The 22,209-nt window shown below is 40.6% G+C and overlaps 1 protein-coding gene across 1 annotated transcript in view; it reads right to left on the bottom strand.

Moving 5' to 3' along the window:
* Positions 1-22,209, bottom strand: part of atrnl1 (attractin like 1) — a 720,322-nt gene that overhangs the window by 51,820 nt on the left and 646,293 nt on the right. Inside the window, exon 28 of the mRNA XM_033033942.1 lies at positions 14,073-14,187. Within this exon, the coding sequence (XP_032889833.1) occupies positions 14,073-14,187 (115 nt within the window). The remainder of the gene's footprint in view (positions 1-14,072; positions 14,188-22,209) is intronic.

The raw sequence follows: 22,209 nt of genomic DNA, 5'->3' as shown, positions 1-22,209 counted from the left end.
GCCTAAATCAAGATGGCAGGCAAGGCACTTCCAGCTAAGAATTACACTCCCCATCATACTGAGCAATCTTACATTCCCAGAGGAGGAAATGGGTAGGTTGGCTTCAAAATTCTAGCTTCAAACATCTGAACATTTATGTCAATCACCATGACCTTTTTGTTTGAGGCAACCCTGAAGATTGGAGTGTCAACAATTTCAGACTCCTCCATCAGAAAAAATATATATATTTGTAATGAAATGGGTGCATTGCAGTAATACTTGTCATCATCAGAATACCCGCTTGAATGTAGGCAGCATGCAAAACTTCATTCTTTGATTCAACCAAAAGTGATATTTCTAAATCAAATTTCTAAAATTTCTGAAGTTACCATCCATTTCTGAGATAACTTTTAAAAACCACAGTTTAAACTCTTGTCGTGCTTGAAAATGTGTAAAAACGAATCATTGCATTAACAGCATGAGAGCATTAGAAACAGAAATAAGAGTTAGACACAGTATCAAGGCTTTTTGAAAGTCCATATCCACCACATTCATTGGTTTCCCTTTACTTTTTTTTAGCTACAATCTTAAAAAGCTACAGGGTATTACTGATTTGTCAAACACTATCTCACTTTCATAACTCCATGTTGACTTTGTCTAATCCTATTTCCATGTGCCCCATATTAAGGGCAACACAGTAGCACAGCTGGTAGAGCAGCTGGTAGAGCAGCTGGCTAACAGTGTCAGTGACCAGGATTCGATCTTGAGCTCGAATGATGTCTGTGTGGAATTTACACGTTCTCTCTGTGACCGCCAGATTTCCTCCGGGTGTTCCGGATTCCTCCCACATGTCAAAGTTGTGTACGTTTCTAGATTAATTGGCTTTTGTAAATTTCCCCTTGTGTGTAGGGAGTGGATGCATGTGAGATAACCTGGAATTAGTGTCAAGGGATGTTTGATAGTTGGCATGGACTCAGTGGGCTGAAGGGCCTATTTCCAGGCTGTTTCCCTAAAAGTAAACCAAAACTTAAAGGGTGCAGATTCTTTAGTACAACTATTGAATTGCCAATGTTCTCTCCTGATCTTTAGCTACAAATTCCAAACATATAATTTTTCACAATCTCCAACGGTCTGATTTAAATTGATTTTATGATCATTTCTGTTACTTCATAAAAAAACATTAATTGTTTAGGAAAGTTGCATATGCATCTGACCCTTTCTACACCAATGAGGTGGCTTTCCTGCCATCATTCTTGCCGCATTCACAATATATTACCTCAGCCATTACTGTGATATATTATTTGCCCTAACAAATATTTCAATTCTTCTATGAATTGTAAAGTTCTAGTGTCTTGCCATAAGCACAGAGATCCCACCGCAAGAGGTTTGAGAATGAACTACTGTTATAACTCTCATCCACTTTGACATTTCTCGGCTTATCAATCTGCTTTCCAGTAGCTTGCATGAAGTTCTCCCTTTTTCTTTTCTCCACGTATAACACCTCAATCTCACGGCAATTAATTTCATGCTTCTCAGTCTTGCTCTATGAATTACAGGCTCAAGGTCATTGCAACATGAGTGTAACACAAAGTACTAGAGTAACTAGTGTTTGAGAAAGAACCGCAGATGCTGGAAAGATCGAAGGTACACAAAAATGCTGGAGAAACTCAGCAGGTGAGGCAGCATCTATGGAGTGAAGGAATAGGTGACGTTTCGGGTCGAGACCCTTCTTCAGATTAATTCAGTGGGTTAGGCATCTGTGGGAGGAGTGGCCTGCGTAAAACTGTTTTAAATTAACAAGGCTGGAAGTATCGCAAAGGATGCCTGTCATCCTGATCTTTCTCTGCTCTCTCTTATATGTTCTGGGAAAAGATATTGGAGCTTGAAAGTCAAGACATCCCGATTTACAAACATCTACAGACTCCTGAACCAATCAGAACACAGAGGGCTGAAGTAATCCAACAGGTCAGGCAGCATCTCTGGAGAACATGGATAGATGATGTTTCAGGTTGGGCCCTTCTTGAGACCCAAGTTTCGGATAGAGAACCATCTTCTTTGTTTCTACATCCTGAACCAATCATTTCTGTCACACCCCTTTCCCAGAAGTGCTACCACAACATCTTACACTTAACTCTTCCTCATTTGGCTATTCCTTTATTGTAATTTAATATTTTGCACTACCTTTATTACACTGTAACTTTGTACTGTTATGTTGTTTTGCCGATGTATGTCTTGGTGTATTTATCATTACTGTGTGTATACTGTTTGGTCTGTGAGCTTCATATGACCCAAGAATTTAATTACACCCTGGTGTATATTACAATGGAATGTGTCATGAATAACATAACATACATTTACATGTACTGCACTGATAATAAGTTGTGAAGATAAGTTTGATTGTGGAGTGCCCTCTGCTAATGCATGCATATATTAATGGCGGCTCTATCTCTTTTGTTATTCCCCCGACACATTTTAAATGCTTGCATTGATGTTCGTGTCATTAGAAAGGATTTTATTATAACAGGATCACTGGGCTCATTGAAATTGAATCAAATGAGATTTGCAAAACAACAACCTTAAGCACTTTTTGTTCCTGCTGTTGGCACACGTCAAAACAAGTTTTTTTTTCATTTCTGAACCACTTTCCTGTGAAGGAAACCTTAGCACGCAGATCAACAAGCACATGCTAATCTACCGCATTCAAATTCATAAACATATGCAAATCTGCAAGGAAATGCAAATCTGTGAGGACATGCAAATCTACAAACACGTGCAAGACTCCAAAATATGAAAAGCAATTGCACATTAGAAACTGTTACATGTACTAGAATTAGTGACAACACAATGTGTTAGACATTGCAACATTTATTGCAGATGCAGTCCTAAACCTGCGGGGTTGACATAGATTATAACTGAGATTTTTTGAAGTTGACAACCAAAAGTAATTTCAGGTGCCCTTTAACTACCAGATTTAAAGAGCATCATGAAATGTAGTGACACGGGCAGCATTCTGAAGTTGCAGCGAGGTGATCAGTGTTCTTTGAGCTCAGATTGGTTTAAACAGCTCTCTCAATACACATTGCAACACATGCTAAATGTCATGGTCTTACTCAAAAACAAGTGACGAACAACAGCAATAACTGAAACAGCTTTTTGTGCAGCACTTATTTCTAAATTATTAATGAAAAGCAATGGGATCATAGGCAGTAATAGGGTTGATTTCAGAAAGGGCAATTAATACCAGAGAATGCTGCTAAACCATTCAAGAAACTGTGCATTACAAAGCTTTGCCATTGGTATTGTAGGTTGACTTTGCTCTTTGTTATCCTCAGCACATGAGCCTTCCCTATACAGTTTACCCATTGGGTCGCCTCTACTGGATGTAGTGGATAACAACATTTCAAAAGACAGTGGTGAAAAAATCACATAACAGATCCACGGCTTTCTAAGCAATCACATTGTTGCTTCCAAAGAATGTGCAGCATATGTTTGATCAGTGCATGGAATTATCGGAATTTCAGCCGTCATTAATCATTTAGAGAGCTCCTAATAAAGGTTGCAGGGACTGCTGTTGCCATCAGTCAGGTAGTGCCTGGATGAAGAAGGGTCACGGAGAGGTGGTGAAGAAGAGGGTGTGATTGAGAAGTGTTGAGGAATTGTGGCGATCTAACAGCAGGTAACAATTGTATCATCAATTTTACTTCGGAGTCACGTGAGTGACAACGTGAAGAACCCCGCCAGGACGCATGCGTGCCATATCGCTACACGCATTGCGAAACGTCAGACGCGGTGGAAGGACGTTCCCCCGCGGCGGCAGTTTAAAAGCCGCTAATTGCAGGTAAGCGTTTACTCTGCGGTCTTTTTTGTTTCCATTTCCAACTACAGGTAGGAAAATGGAGAAAACAAAGAAGACAAGGGCTGCGACAAAGCTGGTGAGGGAGGACCGCGGAGTAGCGGGCAGCCAGCAACAGCAGCCGACGGCACTTGGATCACCCGTAGTGGGATCAGCTGTGCCCGATGTCGCATCCGCACCGGCCAAATCCACGCGGCCAGGCGGCTAGGCTAGACACAAAACTAACAAGGTCGTGGACTCAGAGGAGTCCGACTTTGAACCACCGCGGGCGGCCAGCGACCGAGAGCGCTGGAGCCGGATGGAGCGGTGTGTGGAGCATTTGCTCCAACGTGACAGACTCTGGGAGATGGAGTCGGGTCACTGTGGGCCCTATGATAAACCCACAGCAGTACCTTTTCAAGGGCTGCACAGTGCTTCTACCTCATCGGAGGGGAGCACTGCAGGTCAGTTCTGGGCTGACCTGGAAGAGGGGTCCGCAGAAGAAAAGACAAGTGTGCATGGGGTGCGGGAAAAAGAGAACTTACTGGACATGGTGGCCAATTTTATACAGCCGGAACAGACTGGACAAAATCTGGAGCCCAAGCTTGCTGCCAGTATAGACTACATGTCTCTAAACCAGTTACAAGAGCAGGCTGTACTGGACACCACAGGAAGACACCTGGCACCGGGCAATTGCATATCTCTGAACGTTCCAATAGTTAACAACTGTATATGGAAACACATTGGAACAGGAGTCAGGAGTATGGATGTAAAATTGCTGAAATTACTGACTGTAGGGATAACAGCATTTGCCCGTACAGTGGACGATAGGGACATGTCCCAGGACCAACAAGATGCACTGGCACTATTCTGCAACACCAAGCATGAAATAAATAACATCAGGAAAAGTGCCATTCAGCCCACACTGAACCCAAAATTTGTGGGACTGTGCAAACCTGGGATCACGAAACCACGAAACCACCCATACTCTTGTTCGGAGGCAACCTATCGAAGCAGTTAAAGAGCTCGATGAGGAAGCCAAAACCTTGGGATTAATAAAAGGAACACCAACAAAAACCCACTACAGCCAAAGACAGCATCCCTATGCACCCACCAGCAGAACTGGTGAAAGCTCGAAGGCACGGTATTTCAAACATGAGTCTTTTTTAGGCCATGGCCCAGGCCGGCCTTCTTGGAAGATGCGGGGAACCCCAACGCCAACCAAACCGAAAAACCAGACACCAGCGCAACAACAACAGCGGAAAAACTACAAAAATAAGTAAACCTGCCACTGGTAACAATGGAGGTAGGTGGGTCTGGTTCCCTAAAAAATATGGAGAGCATGGAGGTTGGGGGGAGACTACACTGGTTTTTGAATGCATGGAGCATGTTAACAACCGATACTTACATCTTAAGCAGTATCCAGGGATATACAATAGAGTTTATACACAAGTACAGCCCTCCAGTTCAACATATACCGAACCGAGTGTTCGTGCTCTCTGATAAAGGAAAATCAGAGGCACAAGCTGAACTGGAGCGGCTTTACATAAAAGGTGTAATTGAGATAACTCAACACGAACCATTAGAATTCGTGTCCAATATTTTTACCAAAATCAAAAAAGATGGTGGTTGTCGCATCATCATCGATCTGACAAAATTGAATACATTTGTACAATATATTCACTTTAAAATGGAAACCTTTCTTACTGCTAAACAATTAATTTCCAAAGGTTACTTCATGGCCAGCATCGATTTAAAAGATGCTTACTATACAGTGCCTATACGAGGTGACCACAGATGTTACTTAAAATTCAACTGGATGGGACAACACTGACAGTATAAAGCACTGCCAAATGGGCTATCATCAGCCCCCAGGCTGTTCACAAAAATTTTAAAACCAGCCCTAGCATTTCTACGTAAACGTAAACACATGGTTATGGCATATTTAGATGACATACTCATTGTGGGCAAAACTTTGGAATTGGCCATACAAACTGTAACAGCCACAAAACAGCTATTTGAAAAACTGGGATTTATCATCCATCCAGTTAAATCTAAACTAACGCCGTCCACCACTATGGATTATTTGGGGTTCACCATTGACTCAGTTCACATGACGGTGACACTACCTAAGGGAAAGGCTAGAGATTTAATAGAGGCTTGCAATAACCTCATTGACATCAGAAAACCATCCATCAGATTGGTAGCAAAAGTAATTGGTAAAATGGTGGCTGCTTTCCCAGCCACACAATTTGGACCTCTACATTACCAAAATTTACAGAGAGCAAAAATACAAGCGCTCAAAATTAATGCAGGTCACTTTGACAGGCCTATGAGACTACCAATCCAAGCCAAAACTGAACTAATATGGTGGATAGACAACATCTGGCTTTGTTCAAACCCAATCATTGTCAGTAACCCTTCCATGGTACTACAATCTGATGCCAGTGCACTTGGGTGGGGAGCCACCAATACCATCACCAGCTGTGGAGGTAGATGGACTGCACAGGAGGCATCTTTCTTACTCACACTGGGCATAAACTACTTGGAAATGTTGGGTGCATTCCATGGCCTAAAGTCATATTGTACTGGGTCATATCACCAGCATGTTAGACTACAAATAGACAATACCACCGTGGTAGCATACATTAACCACATGGGTGGAAACAAATCGATATCATGTGACAATCTGGCTAATTCAATTTGGCAATGGTGCATCCAAAGAGATATTTGGATATCAGATACTTACCTACCAGGAAGACTAAATTTAGTGGCAGACACCAGGTCACGCAAATTTAATGAAAACACCGAATGGATGTTGAACAAAATAGTATTTGCTGATATTACAGCAAAATATGGAACACCAGTCATCGATCTATTCACATCCAGACTAAACAACCAGATACCAAACTATGTTTCATGGGAACCAGACCCTGGGGCAGCAGCGACAGATGCATTTTCGCTGCATTGGGGGAAATTGTTTATTTACGCATTCCCTCGTTTCTGCCTCATCAATCGGGTATTAAGGAAAATACAACAAGACTCTGCGTCTGGTATTTTGGTAGTACCCGATTGGCCTACACAACCATGGTTCCCAGTGGTACAAAACATGGTGTTAGAACCATGTATTACCATCCCACATAGACCAGACCTATTGCTACATCCCGTAACAGGGGATAGCCACCCATGCCATAAATATTTGAACCTATTAATTTGTAGAGTTTAAAAACAACACTTCTACAACTGGGACTAACGGACCGAGCAGCGAACATGATCTCGGCGGCCCAAAGACAGTCAACCAAAAAACAGTATCTGGTCTACATCAGGAAGTGGGAAATGTACTGCCATAAAAACAACATCACCAACAGAAACATGAACATCCCGTCTGTTCTGGAATATCTGGCAGGCCTCCACTATGATGAGGGGCTCAGTTACAGTGCCATCAACAGCGCCAGAAGTGCCCTGTCGACTTACCTATGGCAAGGGACAGAGCGTTACTCTGTAGGGACTCACCCACTGGTAACAAAGCTCGTGAGGGGAATTTTTAATACTAATCCCCCAAAAACCAGGTACTCCCAAATATGGGATGTAAGCATTGTCCTGAAGACGCTCAGAAACTGGTCTCCAGCATCAGCTCTGTCCCTACACAGACTGACTTTAAAAACAGTCATGTTAATGGCATTGGTCACGGCACAGAGGGTACAGTCACTGCATAAACTTAGACTGGACAACATGACTTCCTCACCTGACAATATTACGTTCCACATCTACGAGCTAGTAAAGCAGAACAGACAGGGATCAGCAGGCCTCAATATACTATTTAGGTCATACCCTACAGATGACCGTCTCTGTATAGTTAGACACCTGTCATTATACATAGAGAAAACAAAAATCCTAAGAGGCAATGAGAAGGGACTTCTGATCAGCCACAAGCAACCTCACAAAAGAGTGACGGTCCAGACCATCTCAAGATGGCTGAAACAGGTGCTTACACCGGCTGGGGTGGATACTAACATTTTAATATCTCATTCCACCAGGGCTGCAGCTACATCGGCAGCAATACAATTGGATGTGCCCATGGACCAAGTCCTCGAAGCAGCAGGATGGTCAGGGGAAAGAACATTCCAATTATTTTACAATAAACCAGTAATGAAATCTGGAACATTTGCAGAAATTTTTTTTAAGTTCTGTAAATTAATTCAAACCCATAAAAGGGCTATAATTTGTGTTAATAAATTTTATGATTTCAATGTCGAATTCATGTCGAAATTATGTTAACACTATTCCTCCTACAGTCAAGGCAGACGTGATGCATGGACGCGTTTCCACAGCATGAAATCACAGAGCTTTAAAATCTTCAAGTAGTCACTCACGTGATTCCGAAGTAAAATAGTAAGATTAAATGAGAACTTACCAGTTTGAAGTTTGATCTGTATTTTATGAGGAGTTACGATGAGGGATTACGTGCCCTCCGCTCCCACCCTTGATCATATACTTAACTGGTATCTCTTCTCTAATCTTACTATGTTTAGTCATTACAGTTGTCTGTGATTTCACACCGCTGCTTTGAAGAATGACACGCATGCGTGCTGAGCGGGTTCTTCACGTAATCCCTCATCGTAACTCCTCATAAAATAACGATCAAACTTCAAACTGGTAAGTTCTCGTTTAATCTTACTATTAAATCTGACTTCAACCTCGTTTATATACTTCTAGATGGAAGTTACAAGCAAGAGGGCATATGAGCTTCCTGAAAGGACAGCCAAGCAACAGAATCACTAAAACAAAGAGATGTTTGCCAGGTATCAAACCTTCTGTCAACGTGTCACATGTTCACAATTGATTACTATCAGATCCAGTAGACATAAATGATCATTATCAGATATAGTAGTCGAAAATCTCAAAACAGAAAAAATTATATAAATGGTCCAAAGAAATTAATCCAACAGCAACCCGACAGTAGCTGATGAGACTCCCAAGTATTACGAAGACTGGACTTTTCAATATCTACAATTCAGTGACAGAAATAGGTTTCCAAATGGGATGCCAAAGGTGATGGCAAATAAATTATATTTATAAATCACCAGATTATACAAAATACACTGGATAAAGTTCCTCATGGGTAATGCTGATCCAGAACTTGATCAGCACTGTTTGGATTCAGAACTGGCATACCCATGGAAGACAGAGAGCAGTGGTGGGATGGTGTTATTCTGGCTGGAGATCTGTAACCAGTGGCGTTCTGCAGGGATCTGTGCTGGGACCTCTTGTTGTTTGTGATCTATATAAATTACTTGCACGTTAATGTAGATGGGCTGGTTAGTGAGTTTGCAGACCACACCAACATTTGTGGAGTTATGGACATCGAGAAAGGCTGTCAACGGATCCTTCAACAGGAGGATATGGATCAGTTACAGATATGGGCAGAGAAATGGCAGATAGAGTGGAAATCTAAGCATGTGTGAGGTGTTTCATTCGACTTTCTGAAATCGAACGTAAAGGAAAAGTAAGCAGTTAATGGCAAGACCTTTAGCAGGATTGAAGTACGGATATTTTGGGGTCCAAGTCCATAGCTCCCTGAAAGTGGCATCACAAGTAGATAGAATGGTAAAGAAGATGTTTGCCTTCAGGACATTGAGGATAAGGGTCCCAAAGTCATGTTGAGCGTTATAAACTTGGTTGGGCTGCATTTGGAGTATTGTGTGCTGTAATGGTCGCCCCATTACAAGAAGGATTTTGGGAGTGCAGAAGAATTTTACCAGAATGCTGCCTGGATTAGAGTGACTTAAGGAAAGGTTAGACAAATTGGATTGTTTTCTCTATAGTGCTGGAGACTGAGAGAAGGCCTGGTAAAAAATATATAAAATTATGAGAGGCACAGATAGGGTAAACAATCAGAACTTTTTTCCGGCAGTGGAAATGGGAAAAACTAGAGGGCATAGTTTTAAGGCGAAAGGAGCAAAGGTTAAAGGAGATGTGCGGGGCAAGTGTTGCATTGCCATGGGAGGTGATATAGTGGCATTGAAGACGCTTTGAGATAGGCATGTGGATATGCAGGGAATGAAAGCAGAGGAGATTATTTTAACTTGGCATCATGTCCGTCATAGACATTGTGGACCAAAGGGCCTGTTTGCTGTGCTGTACTGTTCTATAGATACCACAAACAGAATGAAAACAAAAAGCTGGAAATGCTCAGCTGGTCAGGTGGGTGGAAAGGAGAGTCAAAATTATATTTTCAGTTTAGTTACCTTTCATCAAAAATGGAAAAACAAATGTATGGGTAACTGTTTATAAAAGTGCGGACAGGCAGAGAAAGGGCGGAGGACCATGAAGTGCAAATGTTCACATCTTTGACAAGTTGAAGGCAAGAATAGTTAAAAGACAAAAATAATTAAAGTTCAGAGTAATGGTAGGTGCTTGTAGGCTTTTTACTCTCTTTTGCCTTCATCCCTATTTTCTTCAGTCAACATTTTCTTTTGTTCTCTCCCTCAATCCCACATTTTAAAAATCTGTTACTTCATTAACTCTTTTCTAGTCCTGGTGAAAAACACTGACCTGAAATGTAATGTTATTTCACTCATCGTAGATGTCCTATAAAGGCAGTTAATCTGATTGAACTGTTTTATTAAATGCTGTGTGAAATCCAGTAAATTACATGCAGATGAATAATCCTTTGCCTTGTATCGATCCTTATATAGAGTGCATACTCAGGGCTGCTTCATCAACATGTATGATTTATGTTAAGATGCCAGAATATCAAATTCGTTGTGGCAAAAATAACCTCATATAAGGCACACCATTAAATAAAATAGTTTTTTGTAAGGATTTTAAAATGTTGCAGAGCAACTGCAGCTCTGTCATATTCTAGCATCATCGTTATATAGCCAACCTACTTTAAAATATACATTGGGTGACTATCATTGCATAACTTGAAAATAAATCTATACATTGCATAGATTTCTTCTTGGAAAGCAAAACTGCATTAAGACTCAAATTAATTCATCTTTTTGTTAATGCATTATTAATTCTCTGGCATGTATCTTTTCACAGTGTCAGTAATTGAATCCCCCTGAATGCAGAGCTAGCAAACCAAGATTAAGCAATGTTTTCCATACAAACTGTAGCTCTGCAGTGCTACATTGTACAATGTAATTGTGAGGAAACAGGGATATAGTCTATTTTAGGTCTGTCATGCTGACAGGTTTAAAACCTTACCCTGGGGTTTTCTTCTTTTGAAGTAGTAATAAATTTCATGAAATGTCAAGTTATAAATGCATCCAAGGTTTCTAAATAATAAAACATGATATTCAAAATATGTGAGATTTCATCTGTGCAAGGTGTCTCCTCTCTTTTCCATTTTCTCCAGAAATGCTGCATGACCCGCTGAGTTACTCCAACATGTTGTATAATGCTGTTAATATGTACGGTGGTTGTACAGTGATTAAATTACTGGATTAGTAACCCAGGGACGTGGATTAACAATCCAGGGATGTGAATGAAAATCCCCATTACAGCTGTCAAATTAAATAATCTGGTGTATTAAAAATTACCCATTGTTTGCAATGATGACTGCAAAAGTACAGGATTGTCCCCAAAAAACAGCTGGATCACTTATTCCCATCAAGACAAATGTCTGCCATCAGGCAATAAACCATAACGACTGATTCCAATGATTGACTCTTAAATGCCCTCTCAGCAAACCAGTTGTTTTTCAACTATTAACAGAGATTTCCAGATCTTTCTGTTTAAGAAAGAACTGCAGATGCTGGAAAATCGAAGTTAGACAAAATTGCTGGAGAAACTCAGCGGGTGAGGCAGCATCTATGGAGCGAAGGAAATAGGCGACGTTTCGGGTCGAGACCCTTCTGCACTCAATTGAAGAAATTGACTCAATTGATTTCTTCAAAATCATCAACAAGTGAAATTGTTTAATCACTGGCCTTAACATCAGAAACGTACTGTGCTGACCATTACAACACTTTTAGTTTCACCAATACTCCCCACCAATGAATTGTTTGCTTACATTGAGCATTTCTATCTTACCTCTGATACACAGAGAGAAATAATTACAAGGAAATATGTTGCATCTGAGTGAAACCAGGCCCGCATCTTCCATTGCATTCATGAGAAGATAGTAATTATATATCAATTTTTCATTAATAAAAGGATATCGGAATGTGGAGTCAGGGGATATGGGGAGAAGGCAGGAATGCGGTACTGATTATGGATGATCAGCCATGATCACATTGAATGGCAATGCTGGCTCGAAGGGCCGAATGGCCTACTCCTGTACCTATTGTCTATTGACTATTTATACTTGCAAGTTTATCTTATAAAAATTATATTAATGGGTCATGAAAGCACTGAGCATGTTGCGTTATGAAATTCACTACAGATCCAGCAACCAGGGAGGACCACTTTTACTTTACCATGGCAGTAAAAGGGCTATTTGAATTCAATCAATATGGCAGTGAGAAACAGTGAAGAAGGATTATCCTGTATATCTACACAAGAGGAAGCCAACATCTTAGTCCTCTATCTGGATACAGAAATGGCAAAAGACAGTCATTTGTTTTATTTATGCCAGCATTTATTGCACATGTATGAGGAGGTAGTTAAGAGTGGGCCATTGATGGATCGGGAGTCATATATGCACCAGACCCTATGTGGGGTGGGGTGTGGGTGGAGGAGGGAGATAGACAACCTTTTCCAAATGATATTGGTGCACCAAATAAATCTTTACCAAATTGCAAAGATGTAATTTTGAGAATATTTTATTAGGCACCAGGTCTTTTTTCGGCCCGAAACTTTGCCTATTTCCTTCGCTCCATAGATGCTGCCTCACCCGCTGAGTTTCCCCAGCACTTTTGTCTACCTCAGGTCTTTTTTAAATCTTGCATTAATTTATTTAGTTGAATTTAAGTTCCTCAGATGCTATTGCGAGTATTGAAATTAAAAATTAAAAATGACCAACACTGCAGCTTTGCTTTCTAGTCCTTGTAATTTCGGAATATATGAGATAAACATCAGCACAAATGCGTGACGTGATTAAACTTCCAGCACAAGGCCAATATCTGTTGTGAAAATCAATGCAGCTGCTCATATTATAATCCAATATCAATACAGTGATAAATAAAACTCTGCTTTAAGATCATTCGCTTCAACCTGTTTTTTCTAAGCCACCTGTGTAGAGTTGAACAATTCAGATAAATATTACTAGCTATCTGCTGTTACTGGCAAGCTGCCAAGCATGGGCAAACATGTATACTTCTTTATCAAAGTTTTATGTTTAAACATCTTGTATGAAATCATACCCAGAGAGTTAAAAAATGCAAAGTAGTATATTGTTTTGCAATTAATCGTCCCTAAAAAAAAAGGAACAAAGAACAGAAAAATAAGTTTATTTGCACTTGAAACCAGCATTTTCCTCAGATTAACATTAAATTAATTGTCAAAATGCTCATGTTACATTAGACTTGATATCAGGATAGTCACCAGAAGAGCACAATGTGACAGCTTCTAACAGTCATCATCTTTATTTCCAGGCACAGTAAAGATGTTAGTGGAGGAGCTGCGAGAAACACTTTCATCATCTCATGCTGTGGAACTTGGAAACTTAGCAGGTCTTTGAGACTGCTCTGAAGTATGTGTATACTTGTACCTTTGCTGTCTGCGTGTAACTTCTCACTACATGGATTATCAACAATTTCCAGGCCTTAAATTTAGATATATTCTGTCAAATTTCCTTCAGTAGATTTAGCACTAAACAACCTTTCAATTAACTCCCAATATCAAACTATGTAATAGTTGAACTTCTGAGGCACATACAAATGATCAAAATTGCTGCTTTGTCCCTGAATCAAGCCTATGGTGCCTCTTGCATGCGGGCTCAGTCTGAAGAAGGGTTTCGGCCCGAAACGTTGCCTATTTCCTTCGCTCCATAGCTGCTGCTGCGCCTGCTGAGTTTCTCCAGCACTTTTGTCTACCTTCGATTTTCCAGCATCTGCTTGTTCCTTCTTAAAGGCTCAATAGATTATTTCTGTACACTTGCTAATCGAGGAATACTCGATGGCAATACTCCATTGGACTGTTTGTATGAATAAGAATGTCACTGTGTTAGCACTTTGCACATTTGACAATAAAAGCACCATTAAACCATTCAGTCACGTCAACCTAGCAATGCACAAGGCCTACATGGGCAAGAGAAAGCACTCCCCAGTCTTTCAATGGACTTTCAACACCAAAGCAAGAGCTACCTTACCTGTTTGGCCAGGGGGCGGGGTGCCAGTTGGACCTCGTGGTAGACATATAAAAACAGTCAGAACAGCGGCTTTATTTCCTGAGCAAGGCTCCACTGCAATTGGTTTGGGAACTCCCTGCAAAACATGAAAAAAGTACTGCATTTAAAGCCAATGGCATTAAATGAAGGTTGCCTGTCATACAGTACATTCCATCTTTCTCATTATCATTGCATTAAATTCTACAACACGGGCCACAATATTAATCAGGCCCCCAGCATAAGGAGAACTGCAGAAGAATTAGAGCAGAGCCAAACTTTATTTAATTACAGTTTTACGGCTTTGCAGAAACAAATAACACTTCAATGCAGCTCAAGACTTCACACATATCATGGGAAGTTGTGAACACTGTAAACATCTGAAAACTACTTAGAATAAACTTAATAATAAACCAACGAAGAAAACATTCATGCACAGTTTAAAAGTTTTTATTTAGATATGACAGATTTGTCATGAGTTTTAACTGATGAGAAGTATTTTACACATGCTCAGATGTGCAGTAAAACAGATAAACAAGGCAGTGATAATCATCAGAGTCAAATGGCTTTTCACATTTAGAGTAAGTGCCACATTCATCCATTCCTACCAAAGAAAATAGTCTCTCCCAAAATGAACTAGAAGGAAAACTAATACAAAATGGCAACCAAATATAATTCATTACAATGATGACATTCAATTATTTTGATTTATGATTTACTCTATTGCACCTCTGTCTCAGCTGTTTATTATTTAGAATTTCAATTAATAAGAATAACAAATGGAATACAGTTTCTTTAATATCCAAGATAGTTGTGTCTGCCTTATATTTTCACCACTGTTTGATTTTATTTTAGAAATGTGCCGAATCTGACCTAGATGCAACTTTAGATTTATGCTGCAAAAAAAAGTTGCATCAAATTGCCATGACACAGTCACACAAAAATAAAATGCTAACCACCTGATATCTGCCGTGATATTGGACACAGCAAAGTTTCACCCAGCCCAGCCATTCCTGAAAATCCTCCACATTATCATATGAAAATCATCTCATTGTCTTAGAATAAGAGGGGAACAGTGGTGCAGCTGGTAGAGCCGCTGCCAAAGACCACCATGGTCCCAGGTTCGATCCTGACCACGGGTGCTGTTTATGTGGAGTTTACACCTTCTCCCTGTGACCACATGGGTTTCTCTGGGTGCTATGGTATCCTCCCACATTCAGATTCAGATTCAGATTCAGATTCAGATTCAATTTTAATTGTCATTGTCAGTGTACAGTACAGAGACAACGAAATGCATTTAGCATCTCCCTGGAAGAGCGACATAACAAATGATTTGAATAAATAATAATAAGTGTCCGGGGGGGGGGGGGGTGATTGGCAGTCACCGAGGTACGTTGTTGAGTAGAGTGACAGCCGCCGGGAAGAAGCTGTTCCTGGACCTGCTGGTTCGGCAACGGAGAGACCTGTAGCGCCTCCCGGATGGTAGGAGGGTAAACAGTCCATGGTTGGGGTGAGAGCAGTCCTTGGCGATGCTGAGTGCCCTCCGCAGACAACGCTTGCTTTGGACAGACTCAATGGAGGGGAGCGAGGAACCGGTGATGCGTTGGGCAATTTTCACCACCCTCTGCAATGCCTTCCGGTCGGAGACAGAGCAGTTGCCATACCATACTGTGATGCAGTTGGTAAGGATGCTCTCGATGGTGCAGCGGTAGAAGTTCACCAGGATCTGAGGAGACAGATGGACATCTCAAAGACATGTGGGTTTGTGGGTTAACTGGCCTCTCAAAATTGCCCCCATTGTGTAGGGAGTGGATAAGTGGGATAACATAGAACTAGTGTGAATGGGTGATTGATGGTTGACGTGGTCTCAGTGTGTCGCAGGGCCTGTTTCCATGCTGTATCTCTCTGTGTCCATGCTGTATCTGTAAAGATATTGCTGTGGTAATTCGTGACGCCAAAGTCCTTTCTCCAACCATTTTCAATAACTATATCTACCACCAAAAGATCAGATATGGGTGTGCTTACTGATGACTGCCTAAGTTCAATTCCATTCACAACTCCTCAGCATTTGAAATATCGTATTTCTCGGCGCCGAAGACGCCATTTTTTACCCTAATATAAGGCCCGAAAAATTACCTGCTTCTTGGAGGCCGAAGGTTAGGTTGTTCATCGGCCTATAGCAAGCATTTCGATAATATACGGCAATCCAATCATTTGTTTTGACGAGAAGAGACAACATGCGGTCGCGCGAGGTTGGTTTTCGCCATTTCAAACACCTGGTCTAAGTACGAGCTGTGTAAATTCTGTTTAAATTGTTTAACACTGTAAATGATACGTTATTGGAGGAAGCAAGTCTGGACACGGCATACTGGTGACCTTCTTAAAAAACCATCCCTACTTGTGTGGGACCAGTTTCGCGCTCACCTAACTACGGCTACTAAAGAAAGGGTAAAGAGAGTGAAGTTGAAAATTGCAGTGATCCCTGGTGGATTAATTTGCTAACTTCAGCCTTTGGACAAATCCATCAACAAACCCTTTAAATTGTTTATGAAAGAGGAATGGAATCAGTGGATGAGGAGCACAGACCATGATCTAACATCAACACGTCGTTTGAAAAGGCCAACCATTGCTCAGGTGTGCGAGTGGGTTTTAAAATCGTGGAAACGTGTTAAAACTGACATTGTTGTGAAAGTTTTTAAAAACGTGGCATCAGTAACACGTTAGATGGCTCAGAAGACGACATTCTATTTGATGATAGTGATATTTCGAACAGCAGTGATGACCCTGATGAATTATCATGCTTTGAAGATTCGGATATTAGTAGTGAATTTTTCGGATTTGACGATTAAAATGTTTTTCGTTTTTGTAATCTTTGTTTCGTGCTCAATAAAAAGTTATTTTATTCCGAACACTGAACATTTTTTTTATTACCTGTATATACATTATCTTTGTTTTATATTTAAACAATAAGCAATGCAAAACAATACTGCAATGCAAGTGGCCGCCACCACGACAAATGTTTTTTTTTTCCATCATTTAGAAACTCCATATGGGGGTGCATCTTTGATGCAGGTGCGTCTTCGTCGCCAGGAAATACGCCCGCAAATTGCACCCTACAAATAGTTAGATAAGGTCATGGCAGAGGCAGATAAGAGGCGCGCAATAATCAAACCATACAAGTGCCAAGAATACGCCATCTCCATCAAAGGAGAGTCCAATCACTTGTTCCTGATATTCAACTGCTACCACTGTGATTTCCTGACAATCTGTCTCGTAGAGATCCTGTTGACCAAACACCAACTGGACCAGCAATATTAATACTATGGTTCATGGGAGCTAGAAATGCTGGATTCAGTGCCTCACCACAAAAGTCCAAAAAGCATTTCTACCCATCCAGAACAACTAGTCAAGTGCATGAAGGCACATGCCTCACACACTTGCCTGATGAATGTAGCTCCTGAAACAATTAGGCAACTCAGCACTATGTAGGACAAAACCAGCCTGACTCCTCATCTGCGAATTACTGTGGCTGTTGTATTTATCATCTGTAAAATTCACTAGTTACTTAGGCTGCTCTGGTAAACAGCCTATCTACCATGGATACCATGGTTCGGAGGTCATGTTGTCGTTGTATAAGACTGGTGAGTCTGCATTTAGAATATTGTGTTCAGTTCTGGACACCTTGTTATGGGAAAGATATTGTCGAGCTTGAAAGGATTCAGAAAAGATTTAGGAGGATGTTACCAGGACGAGAGGGTGTGTGTGAGCTATAGGGAGAGGTTGAGTAGGCTGGGTCTCTATTCCATGGAGCGTAGGAGGATGAGGGGTGATCTTATAGCTGCGTATAAAATAATGAGAAGAATAGGTCGGGTCTCTTGCCCATAGTAGGGGAATCAAGGACCAGAGGACATAGGTTCAAGATGAAGGGGAAAAGATTTAATAGGAATCTGAGAGGTAACCTTTTCACACAAAGGGTGGTGGGTGTAAGAAACAAGCTGCCAGATGATGTAGTTGAGGCTGGGACTATCCCAACGTTTAAGAAACAGTTAGACAGTTACATGGATGGGACAGGTTTAGTGGGATATGGACAAAGCGCAGGCAGGTGGGACTAGTGTAGCTTGGACATGTTGGCCGGTATGGATAAATTGAGCTAAAGGGCCTGTTTCCACAATGTATCACTCTATGACCCTATGACCAGTTTTACATAATGGTGTACCATCATCAGACTGCAGTGGCTTAACAAGGCTGCTCACTATCAACAACCAAACAGAAATAAAGGTTGGATGACAAATTATGTCCTTGCCCATGATACCCCACATCCCATAAAATATCGAACATCCATTACAACAGAAGAAAATATTTCTGAGATGGAGTGGTTGTTTGGCTATTTGCCTGGGATGCAACACTTTCTTTGCCTTAATAGATTGCTGAGCACATTCCACTGAAACAAACTTTGCTTACAAATAAAATTGACAAAGAATGGAACATGGAATAAACCAAATAACAATAGTGCAGCAATATAATGTTTTAAAGAAATCAAGAAATAAAATCAAAAACTACAGATGTTGGAAATCTTTTTAAAAAAATGCTGAAAAAGGCCTGCTAAGAAATTCCACAATTTTCTGTTTTTATTTCATTTAAAGTAGCTATTTGTAACATGTAAGATGTGATAATTGTAATGAAGTGATTTAAATCAATGTGCAAATTCGATCTAGAGGTGTATATTAATTGGATACCTAATACCACCAGGCCATCCCCTGGTAACAAATGGGTTCTGTTTTTAAGTTGATTTTGTCCTCGTTGGAAAATGCACAAAAATCTCTCGACATGGGATCCATATCTCTACAGAATTGCAAGGAATGGCATTAAAAGCACATCAGACTGATAATTACTAAAAGCGGAGAGAGGGAGGAAGCTAATGTTGCTGTTCATAGGAATAAATATTTTCAAGTCAAAGTCAAAGTATCCTTTATTGTCATTCAGACCTTTCGGTCTGAACGAATGTTTGTTGCCTTGCAGTCATACATATAATAAAATAACAAAACACACAATAAACACAAATTTAACATCCACCAGTGAGTTCATCAGACACCTCCTCACTGTGATGGAAGGCATTTTTGTACCTATATTGGACCTCAATTTAATAGTATAATGGAAACTCATTGATAGGTAGCGATGGCCATTAGTAGGGAGTTCGTAACCTGGGGATGCCTATATTTACACAAGAGCTAGTTTTGGGAAGAGGAGTATGAATTTATCCACGGAATTAAGTGAATGAAATTTACAGCTCTGTGAATAAAGGCTAATAAGCACCTAACGGCTTGACTCCAGTATTTTATCATTCACTACTTTGTGAGTTCAAAGCTAGAAAAGATTTGAAGTTCATGTTTTGAGTTCTCAAGAGAAAAATTGCCATCTCAAAAGTAATAAAAAATACTGAGATATAAAACAGTATAACATTTATCACCTACAGAGCCCTCCATAATGTTTGGGAGCCATCATTTATTTATTTGCCTCTGTACTGCATAATTTGAGATTTGTAATAGAAAAAAAATTACATGTGGTTAAATTGCATATTGTCGGATTTTAATAAAGGCCATTTTTATACATTTTGGTTTCATTATGTAGAAATTATACATAGTCCCCCCATTTCAGGGCACCATAATATTTGGGACACAGCAATGTCATGTAAATGAGTCATGTTTAGTATTTTGTTGCATATTCTTTGCATGCAATGACTGCTTGAAGTCTACAATTCATGGGCATCACCAGTTGCTGGGTGTATTCTCTGGTGATGCTCTGCCAAGCCTGTATTGCAGCCATCTTTCGCTTGTGCTTGTTTTGGCCGCTAGTCCCCTTCAGTTTTCTCATCAGAATATAAAAGGCATGCTCAGTTGGGTTCAGATCGGGTGATTGACTTGGCCACTCAAGAATTGACTATTTTTTATCATTGTAAAACTCCTTTGTTGCTTTAGCAGTATGTTTGGGATCATTGTCTTGCTGTAGAATGAACCGCCGGCCAATGCGTTTTGAGGCATTTGTTTGAACTTGAGCAGATAGGATGTGTCTATACACTTCAGCAGTTGTATCATCAATGAAGACAAGTGAGCCAGTACCTTCAGCAGCCATACATGCCCAGGCCATAACACCCCCACCACCGTGTTTCACAGATGAGGTGGTATGCTTTGGAACTTGGGCAGTTCCTTCTCTCCTCCATACTTTGCTCTTGCCATCACTCTGATATAAGTTATTCTTCATCTCATCTGTTCACAATACTTTTTTCCAGATTTGCGGTTGCTCTTTTAAGTATTTCTTGGCAAACTGTAACACCACCATGGGTGCCGTACGATTGGCAGCCTCTCCGACAGTCTGTTTTTTCCCGTCTTTTTTTGTTATTTTTAGTGTGTTTAAAAAGTTTGTGTAAATGTTCTCTGTTCTCTGGTTTGTTTTATATGGGGGGTGGGGGTGGGGGAGGGGGTCGGGGGAATTTTTTTTTTATCAGTCTCTTACCTTGCCGGAGATACAATTGTTTTTCGGGTCATATCTCCGGTCGCTCTGCGGCCTAACGGGACTGACTTTGAGCCCTACCGCGGGACATGGACTTGCCATCGGGGCCAATTCTTTAACTGGGATCGACGCTCCGACGCGCCTGCGGACTTTACCATCAAGGGCTCTCAGTCTCGTGAGAGACCGAGTCGGTAAGTTACGGAAGCCGCACAATGTTCGAGCAGCCCCGACCCGGGGTCAGATTGCCCGGCGCGGGGGAGCTGAGATTCCCCCCCCGATGCAGGAACTGATCGCCCCGATGCGGAGGCCCACTTCCAGCTACGGGAGTCTCGAGTCCCCCGACCGCTGGAGGACAAAGAAGGGACGAAATTGAACTTTTTTATCTGCCTTCCATCGCAGTGAGGAATGTGGAGGAATCACTGTGGTGGATGTTTATGTTAAAATGTATTTTGTGCGTTATGTTTCTTTTTATTTGTATGACTGACTTGATGTCTCTAACAGTTTTATTCTTGTTTCTTTAGTCTTATAGTGGCTTATTTGATTTTCATTGGCACAACTTTGGTCATCATGTTGATAAACAGCAATAAAAGTTTCCAAAGGTGATGGAAAGACCGGAGGAAAGATTAGGTGCTGAAAGCTCTCTTATACATGCATTAAGGAGACAATTAAAAACACCTGAGCAATTATAAACACCTGTGAAGCCATGTGTCCCAAACATTATGATGCCCTGAAATGCGGGGACTATGTATAAACAGCTGTAATTTCTACATGGTGTAACAAAAATGTGTAAAAATGACCTTTAATAAAACCTGATAATGTGCACTTTAACTACATGTGATTTTTTTCTATTACAAATCTCAAATTGTGTAGTACGGAGGCAAATAAATAAATGATGGGTCTTTGTCCTAAACATTATGTAGGGCACTGTAACTGGATTAATATGTGTGTGTTGACAGAAGACCTTGAAATCTATTGCTTTTATAGACACATTTGCTTTTCCTCCTCAGTCCCAAGCTTAGGACCTACTTTCCCCCCCAAAATACATCAGAGGTATTTTTTTAATTATTAATTTCTTATAGGAATTAGAGTTATGGTATTGCTACAAAATTATGCAGGTGTAGCATGTACTGGCATGCACCTAGCTGTAACTTCATGATACAAATAATAATGGCATAGTTATAATACATCTCTGAAATACTTCATCCACAGACAATGTCAATTGGAACCAGGAATTTAGTTTAGCAAATGTTAGGGTACAGCTAAAACCATGCACCCACAGGCATGATCCTTTTATAGTTTTCTTCAAAAGCAGACCTGACGGACATTGTATTCCTTAATTCGAGGAATGTCTGTTGCAGCACATTTTCATGGTGGAAAACTTCTTGTTGTGTTTAGATTCAGAATGCTGCAGCAAACAGGGAAGATGACAACCCAGCATAATGCTTCAAGATAATGAGAAAAATTACACCGTCTACAGCTCAAGTTTCTGCCTGTTAAGTGGAAACAACATTTAAGTGCTTATAGCAGCCATGCATCTTATTTTTTTGACAGATTCAGAATTTGAATTAAGGACCTTTTCATGAGTAACAAAAACTAGGAACTCAACAGTGGAGTT

Source organism: Amblyraja radiata, chromosome 15 (assembly GCF_010909765.2).
Source record: "Amblyraja radiata isolate CabotCenter1 chromosome 15, sAmbRad1.1.pri, whole genome shotgun sequence".
In the NCBI taxonomy this organism is placed as follows: Eukaryota; Metazoa; Chordata; class Chondrichthyes; order Rajiformes; family Rajidae; genus Amblyraja; species Amblyraja radiata.
Note: the sequence above shows the minus strand (reverse complement) of the source record. Positions and strands in the feature narration are given on the sequence as shown.